The 14273-nt window shown below is 37.4% G+C and overlaps 1 protein-coding gene across 8 annotated transcripts in view; it reads left to right on the forward strand.

Annotated features, from left to right (window-relative positions):
* LOC122342701 (copine-8) overlaps window positions 1-14273 on the forward strand; it is a 78205-nt gene that overhangs the window by 38044 nt on the left and 25888 nt on the right. For 6 of the 8 annotated variants that reach the window (XR_006250631.1, XM_043236725.1, XM_043236720.1 and 3 more), the window contains 5 exons: window positions 1161-1200; window positions 3729-3805; window positions 9000-9063; window positions 10497-10600; window positions 13193-13297. Coding sequence is in view for 6 of the 8 variants with exons in the window: in XM_043236725.1 (XP_043092660.1) it covers window positions 1161-1200; window positions 3729-3805; window positions 9000-9063; window positions 10497-10600; window positions 13193-13297 (390 nt within the window). In the remaining 2 variants the exon portion in view is untranslated. The remainder of the gene's footprint in view (window positions 1-1160; window positions 1201-3728; window positions 3806-8999; window positions 9064-10496; window positions 10601-13192; window positions 13298-14273) is intronic. The other 2 variants (XR_006250632.1, XM_043236721.1) reach the window with 2 other exon arrangements.

Here is a 14273-nt window from a genome sequence, read left to right on the forward strand (position 1 = left end):
TGCTGAACTGTCACGAATGGTTACCCAAAGTGACTCAAGAGCATATTCGACGAAGTGTTAAAGATGCATTATAGAAGCACAGTTCAACTTTTATAGCGTGACTGAAACTACTTTTTTGAATACTTTTTCTCACCAACAAGGCATTTCAGAGATTCTTTTAGTACACTAGTACATTTCGATCAGATATTTTGAAACCAAACACTTTTTTTGTGTAGAATGCCAATACCACGAATCTTGTTTAATAAGTGCAGAGGCACAAGTAAATAAATTAAAGTTAAAATATGATTAAATGTGCTCAATATACTATGTCGGTACTTCATTGAAGTCAACTAGTTTGCACCTCTGCCAAGACCCCTCATTCCTGATGAGTTTCCCACCTTCCAGTAGCCCCCTTTAAATGTGTTCCTTAGAGAAAGAGCAAATCTCAATTTCATCAGGTCTGGTTGTATGTATATTTGAGTTTAAAAGCAGGCTTGTTTTGTGTGTGTGTGTGTGTGTTGGATTGCATGTGCCAGGGTTAAGCCCGTGTCAATGTATGTTTTTGTTCCACTCTGGGGTCATGCAGTATTCATAAACGTGAAGACGTATAGCTGAATAGAACATCACGGTGCCTTTTGGAATTTCTTATGTAACATATTCACCTCATTCATAAATTTAAGACACGTATATGCCAGGGCAGGTTATATGAAAGAGATTGTCAAGAATTGGTTTTGAAATTTGTGAAATTTGAAAAGGAAAGACGGTTATTATGCTTAACACACAGCTGGGTTTATATCTGATTTGGCTGCCCCAGTTATGACAAAGAAATTAGAACTCCTGTTTTTTAAAAATGGTAAATCATGCATAAATATCAGACCGAATTATTTCAAATCTGTTGCTGTGTGACATTGCAGTCCTTTACAAAAATTATCATATACCCCTCTTGAAATGCCTACAATCACATCATTTTCAAAAAGTAGGCAGCAATCCCAGAATAAATTTGCGGTGAGGTCAGTGCAAAAAAAATGCAGTGTAAAGCAATCTTTGTGCGGAATAAGTCAGTTCATTTCAGGAGCTACAGCTAAAAGTAAATTTATCAAAGAATTCGCGATACAAGCAATAAATGCAAGTCAATGCAAGTTGTGTGTCCCTTCTCAACATATCCTTCTCTGTTTTTCCAGGTATGACGTTGACTCCAAGAGCACCAACCTTTCGAAACATGTAAGTCTCAGAAATTGCTCCACGTTTCATTATAAACACTTATCCTGCTGACCACCCCGTTATGAACGTTAGGACGCCTTCGTACACGCTCGCCCCTTGTGTAAAACCATCTCATGGTGCTTGCAATCAGCAGGTGTGTGTATAAGAGAATAAAGAGGGAAATGTGGGTCAATGCAAATGTGTGATTAGAGATGCTCTCACAGAGATGGTAGCATGATTGAAGCTGTGTTTTGGCGCTCAAGCGGGTCCCTGAGGTGTCATTTTACACACTGATGATGGGTTTAGTGTAAAATTCACTACAGTGGTCCCATCTGTGCTCGTCATGGAACGTGGCCGTAATCATTATACGTCTCTCTTTCTTTTATGCTCCAATCAAACAACCAATCAACCAAAAATATCTGCACTGACATTAAAAGTCAGTTCATCGGTCCTTTCATCCATCCATGTATGGGGGAAAAAACGAATCAGCCAATCAATTGATCCGTCCATCCATTTATCCATCCATTTAAGTTAAACTTATAAGAACCCTCTACTTATAAAATGCTTTTTCCTGTAGTATTGGATTATTCATTCTTGTAGATTCAAATATAGTGTATTTATTATTATTATTATTATTATTAGATTAATGTATTGTTCTTCTTAAGCCATCCTTTAAGTGAATAAATGAAAACAGTGGCTCTTTAATGTCTCATAATGTATCACTGTAGTGCTTTAGTTCAAGGGGCACATTAACCAATCGTATTTTCATATTTACTAGTTAAAGCATGAAATAAACATGAATGAACTTTAAAAAAGTATTTATCTCAATGAACACAATTTTTCAAGCCGTACACTTCTCTGTAAATCTGCCCTATCCCAAGCAGAGCTCTTAAGCATCTGAGCTGCTTTTGTTACCTGCTGTGATCATGTGAACACGCTAGCTTTAAAGAGACAGATAAACTGATCGCTCCACACATCATGCACAAGAGTAATTGAAAACACCCTCAGTGACTCCAGTGAGCATGTAGGTTCCATCCCTGAAAATTACCACTTCCAAATGATCTAACAAATCAGACACAGTGCCTCCTGGTGCTTTACTCCCTCCCTTAGTCACCCAGGAATCAATATTACTCTCTTCCCCTCTGACTTGGAAACACAAACACTGCTTGTCCGCTCCCGAAGGGAATTCTGCATAAAACCATTATAGGATGTGTTGAAAGGCAAAGAGCGACTACGTTCTCAGGTGAAAATGAAGAGACGAGGCAGCAGGAAAAAAAAAAAAACATGCGTGCAGAGACAGAGAACGAGATAGATGGAGAAAGAAAGATGGTGAGAAGGAAGTTTTCATAGATCTAATAAAGATAGATGATTCATATTAATTTTTATTAATACAAATTGAGAGTCACCAGCAGTAATTAGAGGAGCTGTAGAACAAGTGCTCATGGGAATGTCTGTGCCAATGAAAATGAAGCGTCTCATAAATTACAGAGGATGAACTTGGAGAGCAAAAACTAGTGTCTAAATTATGACAGTCGCATTGGAGAAAAAAATGTTTGTCTAAAAAACTGTATTTATTTAACCAACCACGCTGCTCTTTTCCATACGCCAAAAGAACACGGGTTTCTAGTTGACAAAAGAATATCGTAAAAATTTTATTCACTTTATTCAAATCTTTCTGAAGTCACATGGTAACTTTTGTGAGGATCACACTGAAATTCTGTGAAATAATGTGATTTTTGATTATATTTGTACATAGGATATAGCCCTTGGCAGCTTTTTGAAGCTTGGCAGCCTTAGTCATCATTTCCTTTTACTTTAATAAAAGGAGTAGCCAGGATATCAGCTCCTTTAAAGCAATTGTTAAAATATTAATTTTAAAATCATTCTATTGGTGCATTCTGATGGATATTGACTGCAATTTCCACAGAGATACTGTATATTCACAAGAGGGAATTCCACTAAGAAGAAGCCTCTAAAGTCGAAAATACACAAAATGGGTTTGACAAGGAAGCTTAATTCTTGCAAAGATAACTATTAATGCTACATAGTGAATTATGCGTTTCCAAATATTTGACAGTGGTCTGGGAGGGCTATTTTCCGCTTCGGCATAGCAATGCCTTGGCGGGCAAGATCCAAAAAGAAGTCTCCTGTAAAATGACCTAAACTGTCTTGAACCAATCCCAAACCTGAGCTCCACCAACCACTTTAGGGGATGCATTGGAACACTGACTGCGAGTCAGACACCATCGCCATGGACCAAATCCCCACCCTCGTGTTCCAACACATACTGGAAAGCTTCACAGATAGTGAGGACTCGTTATAAATGCCTACGATTTTAAAATTAAAAGCTGAACAAACACACAAAGCTGTGGGGAATTGGTGGCAACATAATTCTGTCCATATAGTGTGCTTTAGTTGATAAATCGGACCTTATCTTATCCTTTTAAACAGTGGTTATAGATAAAGGTAAAGAAATCTCAGACATACTATACATACTGTTCTGTCATGCCATGTTGATAAATGTCATATATTGTTTTCTCTTATTGCAGGATTTTCTTGGTCAGGCCTGCTGTACATTGGGTGAGGTGGTGGGATCATTGGGTGGCCGTATGGAGAAGTCTCTTGGGTAAGAACTGCTCTGTTTGTGTTCTTTCCTCCATTCATAAAGCTCAGATCCTTCTAGTGTGATAGATCATTGGTTCTCAGCTACAGTTCTTTGACAATGATCTGATAATCTGGTACCGAATTATGAAGAATTTTAATATATAGGTAACTGCACTTTATATGTTTATTGAACATTCTCTTTTGTCATTGAACATTTTGTTTGAGCATGTGCTGTTCAAGTTCAAATGAATTAACTTTATAAATGATTTATTTTGTGTTTTAATTTTCACACTGTTAGCATGTCTTGACCTTTTTTCTTTCAGATTAAATAGCAAGATTTTTTTAGAATCTGGCATTCTTAGCTAATCTGAAACCAGTTTGATATCTGATCAAAGTTAAAGGTTAAAAATCAAAACAATCACTGTGTGGCGTGTACAGTATAACCCAGTGTGTTAAAATACAGTTCAAATTTAAATTAGCATCTATCTTAAAGTGACTTACAGTTGAGAAATACAACAAGAGATTCATCATTCTCTTTCATCAAGCAATCAATTAGCCAGTGCAGGGAAATAAAGAGAGGGGCCCTTTTGGACTCTCTAAAGACCAGTTTTGCTGCTGCAATCTGAGTTGTTTGTTGAGGTTTGATTGCACACGACAGAGGTTCAGCCAGAAGAGCATTGCAGCAGTCCAGCCTAGAAATGACAAGGGCCTGGACAAGAAGCATGCTCTGTTAGGAAGAGTTCGATCTTTCTGTGTGTAATGCAAACCTGCACGATTGAGCAGTTTTTGCGATACGGTCTTTCAAAGTCAGCTGGTCATCACCAAAATTTCTAATTGAACTTGATGGGGTAATTGCTGATGAACCTAGCTAGATGGTGAAATCAATCTGCAGATTTAGGGCGGCAGGGTAGATAAAAATCAAAAAAGCGTTTGTCAGGTTGGGCTGTAGGGGATGTTCCTTCACCCATGCTGAGATTTTCACCAGGCAGATCCTGAGATCCGATCATCTGGTTGAACTGAAAGACAGAGCTGTGTATCATCAACATAGCAATGGTAGGAGAAACCATGTGCCTGTATTTTGGTTCCCAGTGATCTAGTATACATGAAGAAGAGGAGGGGTCTAAGAACTGATCCCTGAGTAACCCCAGTGACCAATTCATGTTCTTTGGGTACCGCCCCTGAAAGTCCTACCTCCTACATAGGATTTAAATCAGCGAAGTGATGCCCAGTAATGAGAAGGTGGACAGAAGGATTTGATCTGATCTTTAGCAGAATGAGAACTGATGATCTGAAATCAGCTTTTGCAATCTGTAAGACTGACAGTGGTTATTTTGTGAAATAATGTTGCCATGCTTTGTGCGTTGCAAGAAAACACAGTGCAAATGTTCCTTTGCAGAATGTTTATGATGAAAGGAATGCTGGGAAATCGTCAGGGGATTGTAGCGGAGCAAACTGTGACGCTGTAAGAAGTTTGTGTGTTTAGTTGAGGGTGTAAAGTTCACATCGACTAATGAGCCGCTGCTCGCTATTGCTGCTCTTTAGTCTGACTCCGCTCATTAAGGTCTTTATTCCACCTCATCTGCACAAACAAACCTTTGAGCTTCCTGTATCCTCCCCATTGAGGTCGTATTGTCACTCAGCACCTGATTTTTCTTAGGTTTCTTTCTAAGTCTACGTTGTTGTACCTTAGCGCTTCCTTATGAAGGGAGGTAAACGCCTACCTCACATACATTCTTCTGTGCTTCAGTTATCAAAGCAGGCTCATTAGATTGCCAGTGGGAGTTTAGTGTCTCACTGCGTCTGGGGGTCCCTGCACCGTTGCTCCATTAGCTAAGCAGAGCCAAACGCAAGCATGCTCATTACATCCAACTAAAGACAGAACACTGCTTCTGTTCAAGAAAATGAAGAACAAGGTGATTTGCGGTTTGTACATCCCTGCTGTTTGAAGTACTTGTAGCTGTGGTTGTACTTGCCACTAACGATATACGCTGACCAATGAGGAATATGCGTAGTAAATGGCAAAACTGTCCATTTGGTGTAAACGTCATCTCACACACTTCTGTGGCATCCAAAAAAAATGTATGAAAAAAGTATTATAAATGTATTTGACTAATATTATGCGTGCTAATAAGCAGCTAGTTAAGATACCCTAAAATAAAGTGTTGTCATGTTTTAATTCATATTAATTTATTAAGGACAAATGGTTTGGAGAATGGATAGTTGATTGAATTTTTTTAGTCATTTAATGAACATTAATTATAGTTTTCTATACAGTTCCCCAATATCCTTTATTTAAATAGGAATACGTCTGAATGGGATTTCCATATGAAAGATTTCCCCTTTCAGATTTCCCATTTCATGGTTCAAGTTTACACATTGTTCTATAAAATTCAGCTTTTTTGAAAGTGACTTCTGTGTGAGCTTTTGACCTTGAAATTTCGCTAAACATTTGCTAATGTTTTACAGTTGCAGTTAGGGTTAGGTTTTATAATAGCTACAGTAACAGTGATACTTACTATCTCTCAGCAAACTTTGCTTATAGATGGATAACGACAAGGGTTACAAAAGCTGTTTTGGAGGCAATAAATTATGGCGAAACCCCCCACACCTGCGCCTGAGGCCTGACAGGGGGGACCTTTAACAACCGTAATGACTGTTAATTACAGCTAATTACACAGTTCAATCACCCCGCCAATCGCGTTTGGGAGACGCTGCAACGAAGGGAAAAAAAACGTTACTATTTCGAGCTCGGTTTAGTGGAGTGCTTGGGTTTGTGTCGTGTGAGATGTGCTATTCTGTTCCCAATGTCTGCTTGAATTGGCTGTTGAATGACTTTGGAGATCAATCTAAAAGAGTATAACACATTTGCGCTTCTGTATGTGCCTGTGTGTGTGGGAGGCAAGCGTTTGCTGAGGCCAATACATGCACGTCTGACAGTGCAATTTGACGGGATACAAGAGATATAAGCGATATCTTATATATCGATGTTGCTTGTATCACGTGAGATCGCACCGTCAGGGTGAGCAGTACCCATAAAACATCTCAGAATGAGAAAACTATACAGATAGATTAGTCGGAATGGATAAAGCTGACCGTAAAATGCTTCCTGTGTCATTAATAACAATGAGATCTCTCCACCACTGAATTCAAGTGCTCTTACTTCAGCACCCGCGCTGAAGTACGCTCATTAAAGCCCAATGGACCATGCCGCCCAGCAACCAAAGGCAATATGTTAGGTGGCTTTCAATGCAAATTTTGATATCAATACAGAGATAACATGTTACAGAGTGTCAAGATATTTAGACTCACTTGGCTTCATTTGCAGTGTTATACTTGCCATTGCATTACCATGGCAACACACTCTTCACACTCAAGTTTATGGCATTCGGATGCAGTTTATTTTTACTAAAACATACTTGTTGAAATTATTTATTTTTAATTAATCTTTTTTTTTTACTAGAGCTGTGTCCTGCGTTTGCAAAATTAAAATGCCATATCAATATAAACAATTTTCATTTATGTATGAGTATCTCATTATTTCTTTAACACACGCTGAATGTTTTTACTCTAGATTTGTGTAGCATTAAACTCTGCCATAGCGTGCAGAATTACATTACCCATAACTTTGAAAAGATATCCAACGCGTCGTCTCCATAACTACTGCTACATTGAATATTTTGCAGTAAACTTCAAATATATTGAATTTTATATTTGTGAATAATACATTATTGGAAATAGCTGTAGGATGCTTTAAGGGATAGCTAGAAGCATTGAGTCTACGATAGAGCTCATTTGACTTTTTGCTCTTTATTGTTTATTGTTTATTATTTATTTAATAGTGAAAAAAACACTTCCAAATCTGAAGTCAAAGTTGGTGGTCACTGTTGTGCTCGAAACATCGAATATGTTCTGGTTGGCAGTGATTTTGTTTTCGGCGCGGACAGAAACAGTCACCGAAAACGTGACACAAATGTGTGCGGCAAACAGCAATGGTGCCAAGACGCTCTGGAGAGCTGCGAATAATGACGGTTTAGCTATCGTATCGTCTCTGTCTGAAAATACGAAGCGAGGTCCATTTCTTAAACGCGTTTCTAGAAAAAAAAACACTAAGGAAAAATGAAGCAGCGCTTTAAGGTTCGCTCGTAATTATACTTGTTATTTCATTCAGGTCTCTGTCGACCGAAGGAAGATAATTACACACATGTACATAGAAAAAAAGCCATTCCACTGCTGTGTCGCCAGTACTTAATTACCTCGCGCACTCAAGATGCTGATTGCAAATGCATGCATCTTGATTGGGACTTAGAGGAGGGACCAAAAAAACAACAACAAAAAAAAAACAGATTTCTTCATGCGTTTGATACAGAAAAGTCTATTCTGGATACCCTCGAATGAGACTTATAAACTTAATATTGGAACAATGTTATTTGTCACATAGTTTGTCACGCATCTCTGTTGCTAAGAGACCAGGACATTGATGAAGATCCAGAGCGAATGTTTAAATACTTATTGTATAGGAGCGAGGAGTTGCTTTTTTGTTTCATGAACCTTCGCTAGTAAGTCATTTTCAGACACCCAATCTGAATTTTTTGTTTTGTTTTATTTTAAGGTCGAATTTTAACAAACCAGTTATCGTGTATATTGTCAGTTAATTAGGCTAATGATAAATTTTCATTTTGGGTTGAACTCTTTAATTTAATATTGACCATATAGTTTCAATATATAATCACATATAATCAGAATTTTATATATATAAGGGTCTATGGGCTCTATAAATAGTGCTTATTTTTTCCATTTGGAGCTTGACAGGCTCATAGATCTGGTCCACTTCTAATAAAGTAACTAAAGCTCATTTTGATGTATGACAGATCGGTTCCACCCTGAGCACAGTGGCACGGCCCAAGTCCAATTACATTCACTTAAACTCTGTACACATGAGAGAGCGTTCATAAACCTTAATCAAGACTTCATCCACCGGACTGTCCGCGCAAGAGTCAATTCATTATGTTACCGAAAGCAGACGAAGCCATCAGAGAGCCCCGATCTACACGAGCTGCTGGGAAACATCCTGACCGAGGAAGGAAGAATTTCCGTCGCTTTAGTTTCACATTAAAGCTTTTTGAATAACATTTCGTGGTGTGTCATGTCAGTTCTGTACAACATTATTGTCCAAGAGACACATTTATGACCCGAATGCTCTCTTTTGTCATTCACAGGGGGATTCCAGGGAAGAAATGTGGGACAATTATTGTAAAGGCAGAGGAGCTTAGCAACTGCAGGGTAAGAGCTAATATTGATCACGCGAATGCAGGGCTAATTTGTACCCCATGCTTGCTTATGATCATCAATGCTTGGCCGATGTAACTCACTGGCAGTTACCTATAGACAGTATATAAACTTATGTTAAAGAGAAAAATAATCAAACCCAGTGCCCAATATTTTTGAGAGCTGCTGATCTTCTAGTGGATGTGTTTGTGTCACATATAACTTAGCAACATGCTAATTTCAAACTGTGGTAAAATCAACTTAGTAACATGTTAAAGTAAAAATTCCATTGAAATCAATCAATAGCCTATTCTTTTGTGTGCTTTCATCATTGATTTAGATTTTTGGTCATGAAATTATTTTTAGTAAAAGCTCGAATTGTTAGCTTAAAAACCCCAGCTACAAAACCAACCCAACTAGCAATATGCAGTTTTTTTTCAACATGGAAACATTTAAAATCAGAGCCAAAGAAAGTTTTCTACACACTTGCATTAAAAATGATATGATTTTGCAGGTCACACTTTATTTTAAGATCCAATTCTCGCAATTAACAAACAATTAACCACAACTTTTGCCTCAGTAAACAGCTAATTTGCTGCTCATTAAGAGTTTTTCAGTTTTAGCGGTTTTCAGTTTAGGTGTTTGGGAATATGTTTGTGTGGTATTTGCGCTTTATAAGTAATAATAAACAGCCAATATGTTAAAATAGGCACGCTAATAAGCATCTCATTGCTAATGAGATTTTGCGTGCAGTCTCGTTTTTATTTAGCAACATGCTAACGTCTAACTCCGCTGAAATCAGTTTCGACCAAATCTAAAGTTGTGTGCTTCGCGTGAAGAGCGCTATGTGTGCGCTTCACAATACTGTTTCAGATCAGTTACTGTGAAATTACATTAGACTGCTGCCTATATAGTCAGGCGAAGGAAAGGCGGCTTGCTAGGAGCTAATCTCATTTGGTTTCTCAGCATGTCTGTTAGAGTCTATTCAAAGTAGCCTCTTTATCATAGTTGTAAAACACAGGATTCAGTAATCGCATGCGTGATGTGCCAAGAACTTCAGCTGTGCTCACACACACATAAATGCAGAAAGACCTCCGCATTGCTAGCGTAATTGTTACGTTTGTCTTTCACAACAGGGATCAATAGACCTTATCCCATTCCCTGCTGAAGCATCGCATCTCACACAGACAGTGAATGTGTGTCTACATAAACGCTTGTCAAATGGATTTCTGATTAGGCCTTTTAGCCTTGCCATCTGGGTACAGTAGTCAAGCAAATGTAACATGCCAAGCTGTTTAGCATTTGCATAATGCTAGCTGTCTAGAAACCCTGAATGGCCAAATACTCAGCTCATTTATACCGATATTGTTGTCCCAAGTGCTCTAAATCCACACGTACACTCCCGTTGCCCTCATAACCTGCTTTTCTAAAACATTCTCGCCCTGCAGGAGTCTGTGATGATGCAATTTTGTGGCAACAAACTGGACAAAAAGGACTTCTTTGGCAAATCGGACCCCTTCTTAGTGTTTTATCGCAGCAATGAAGATGGAACGTGAGTAACACGGGCACATGAGCGGATTCTTGCCAGTTACGCACACTGCTCATAGCATCAGTCTCATCTCATCAGCCTCTATGTTGGGGAAATGGCTTTCCATTGAATTCCTTTAAGTTAATACCCATAGTCCTTTTCATCTGGGGTTCTTTTGGAATGGAACAATCACCCCTTATCCGTTGATTCTGTCCCTCAATAATTCCAGATTCCAATTACTAATCACATATTTTGCATGAATCTCAACTAACAGTGTAGTTTACTTTTATATACAGTGGTTTTATATTGCAATCATTTCATTTCATCAATAATTGGCATTTTTTTGCAACTGAAGGCCAGTATCACTGAAATAGTTTTTTCCCCTAGTAGCTAGTTAATCGTTGATTAACCATTCAATATTAGAAAACCTCCAACAAAACAATCTTCCTATAAAACCATTAGCCTATAATATCAATACTGATTTCTCTATATTTAACCATTGACTATATCCATTCAACATTACAGTATAATTAAGAGCTATCGATTTTAACACCTAGGCTTTTCTGACCCTCTTCAGGTCTTAAGTCTCTATTAATGAGCTGACGAGTTAAATCAGGCTCGTTAGATGAATAAAGTAGTGCTGGGCTGCTTCGGGACAATTTTGAAAACCATTTCAGATACGTGTTCTTAAACACGACTTGAATAAAATATATCGCATGCCTGCACAGCTTTAAGGCAGCTAAAATCGTCTTTTTGCTAGCTTAATTACTTAAGCGACAACGACATTGCATGGACTTACTTTATTAAATCAAGGCATACAGGCATGCTGCCTGGCCCTAAAGTGAAGTGGAGCTCACATTCGAAACGTCTCCCGTTTTCTTAAAATTGTTATGCAAATAACTAAATGCATGTCTTTTGAGAAAATGTGACTGAAGCAGCAATTGTGATCTGAAGTAATGTATATATGAATATACATCTGAAGCATCTGAAGTCACATGTATATATGCACACTGTAGAATAGTTGCACTAATGCAGTGTATGTAATATACAGTATATTTGTTTGTAATTTTTCTATTACCTATTATCTAATTATTAAAGAATATTGAAGTGCATACATTTACATTAAATACTTGATATATTATGTTTGATTTGATATATTAATTTAATGTGTTTATTTTTAGTGTGATGACCACTTAATTAGGTAATGTTTCCATTTCTTTTATTTCTAATAATACATAATAGTATAATAATAATAATATTTGTTTATTTCTTATGAATCATCATTTGGTACAACAACAGTCATCTCTAAATATATTACAATTCAGCAGTTAACACGCGCACACACACACACACACACACACACTTCTCCATATTCTCAATCATGTTTAATTTTGCTTTAATTTTGAGTCAAATCATCTTAAATGTACTTAAATGTGTTGCAATTTTTTACAAAAAGCAGCTGTTGCTGTTTAAATACTAGATCTGAGTACCCTTCTGAGCCCACCAGAGTGATCATTTTAAGATCATTTATTTCAGCAACACTAAAACTCGCACAAATACAAACTTCAAAAAGAGCCTTCACCCCCTGAACCATGAGAACATAAGGTAAACAGTGTGTGTGTGTGTGTGTGTGTGTGTGTGTGTGTGTGTGTGTGTGTGTGTGTGTGTGTGTGCGTGTGCGCATAGAGCGAATAGGAAAAATGCCAATATTGAGCCATGGACCGAGCCCATAACTGAGCAATTCATTCATGCCTCTGTCCTTTAAAGAACAGAATCTTTTTTTTTTTTTTTAAGTAAATCCTGTGGTGATTTGAGAGAGGTAGCTCAAGGGCCGGCGTCAGAAAGTCAAACCAAATATGTCAAATACTTGCTCTGTTTCTGAAACAGTCCAGTTGACGCTTAGCAGTGAAACCGATACAAATTTCCAATAATAATCGCTTTTTTTGGACGGTTTTCTATATTTTTGTACAGACATTATTTCTGTGTAGCTCCACAGTAAAGCCTGCCAAATAAAGTGTGATTTCAGCTCAGGCAAACATGATATTCATCTTTATTTTGTGTGTGTGTGTATGTGTGTGTGTGTGTGTGCGATCCCACTTCCTCACATTTGAATTACATCTTCAAACTACGGTTGTCACTCAATTTAAAAAAAAAATTAGCGCTAAATTTTATAAATGCATCGTTACAAATCAAACAAACAAGCAGCAGGCTTCCTGTGAATAACAATGTAATGTATGCAACGATATACTTCTCCCTCGCATCTGCTGCTGGTATTCATGTTAGCGTTCTTTAAATGTTGGTGGTTTAATTTGTTAATTGGACTCTGATTATGATTAAAATCCACTATAGATTGGAATGACTTCAAGAGAATAGCTTTACTTGTGATAAATGGCTTTTGCTCGGTAAGAGGGTCATTATCAGTCATTTACTGATAAGCAAACGCAGTGCTGTAGCTGTTTCTCTGAAACTGAAAGAAACTATCGTTGTAATGAAATCAATGTCAAATCAGTCAACTGTAAACATTTTATGCGTATAATCGCATGCGCTAATGTTTGATTTGAAACATCTTTATTCGATGACAACGCACTTTTTAAGCATTATCCCGTTATCTTACAGATTCACCATTTGCCATAAGACAGAGGTGGTGAAGAACACGCTGAACCCTGTGTGGCAAGCCTTTAAAATCCCGGTCAGAGCCCTGTGCAATGGCGATTATGACAGGTATGGAGATAGCTTCGCTAGCTTATTGCGTTTCAATTGGTTGTGGGAAATATTTAGCCGTAAAGCAGTTTGAATTTGATGGTCTTTGCATTCGAACCGTAAGTGACATGCTCACACTTCACACATCGGTTAAACCGTGAGTGTTGTGGTCAACCAGAAATAGACGGACCAATTGTCGTTGTTGTTATTGTTGGCGGCGTCCTTTTTGGCAGCTACCGCCAAAAATTTGAACAAAAATGTAATGCCCCCCGAATATTTCATTTGTATGAATATCTGAACTTGTAATAAACACTGCCAAGGTCCAGAAAAGTATGAAAGGCATCGTCTGAATATCTGTATTTTATGAATCGACGAGAATACATTTCGTGCACAAAGATAATCAAAAACGACATTTACACACAGAAGAGACGAATTGTTGAAAAATGACGTTGCATTTCATTTTCTCTGCTTTAAAAAGAAGTATTATTGTCACTTTATAACATTACACTTGAACCAGTGATGGTTGGGGTATTCATTTTGGTGTGCAGTAATCCTTTAAATATCAAAATCTGCAGAAAATTATAGGAAATGACTAGGTTTTGATACATTCATGTATGCACATGATATCACCATTTTCACAAATTTGCATATTTGCAGTATTTTCGTATAAATGTACGACTTTTAAACCCATTTTTAAAAACCATTGTAAAAAAAAAACACATAATAATAGTATAAATATTTTTTAGTTAGTATCATAAATGTCCCTTTGCTGGAAAAGGATTGCATACATTATTTATTTACTGATTTGATTTATTTTTGCATTTGCCAGGCATAAGAAAGCATGCGTTACCAATGAAAACGGTACACAGTACAGTGAAGAAACCTAGAAAAATAAATCTATGTATAGTACTACCTGCATATTGTGTAGGAATAAAATAAAAAAATATAATATAAAATCATATTAAGACACATGAGACGACGTGGTAGAGAATCCCAA

Source organism: Puntigrus tetrazona, chromosome 4 (assembly GCF_018831695.1).
Source record: "Puntigrus tetrazona isolate hp1 chromosome 4, ASM1883169v1, whole genome shotgun sequence".
Lineage (NCBI taxonomy): Eukaryota > Metazoa > Chordata > Actinopteri > Cypriniformes > Cyprinidae > Puntigrus > Puntigrus tetrazona.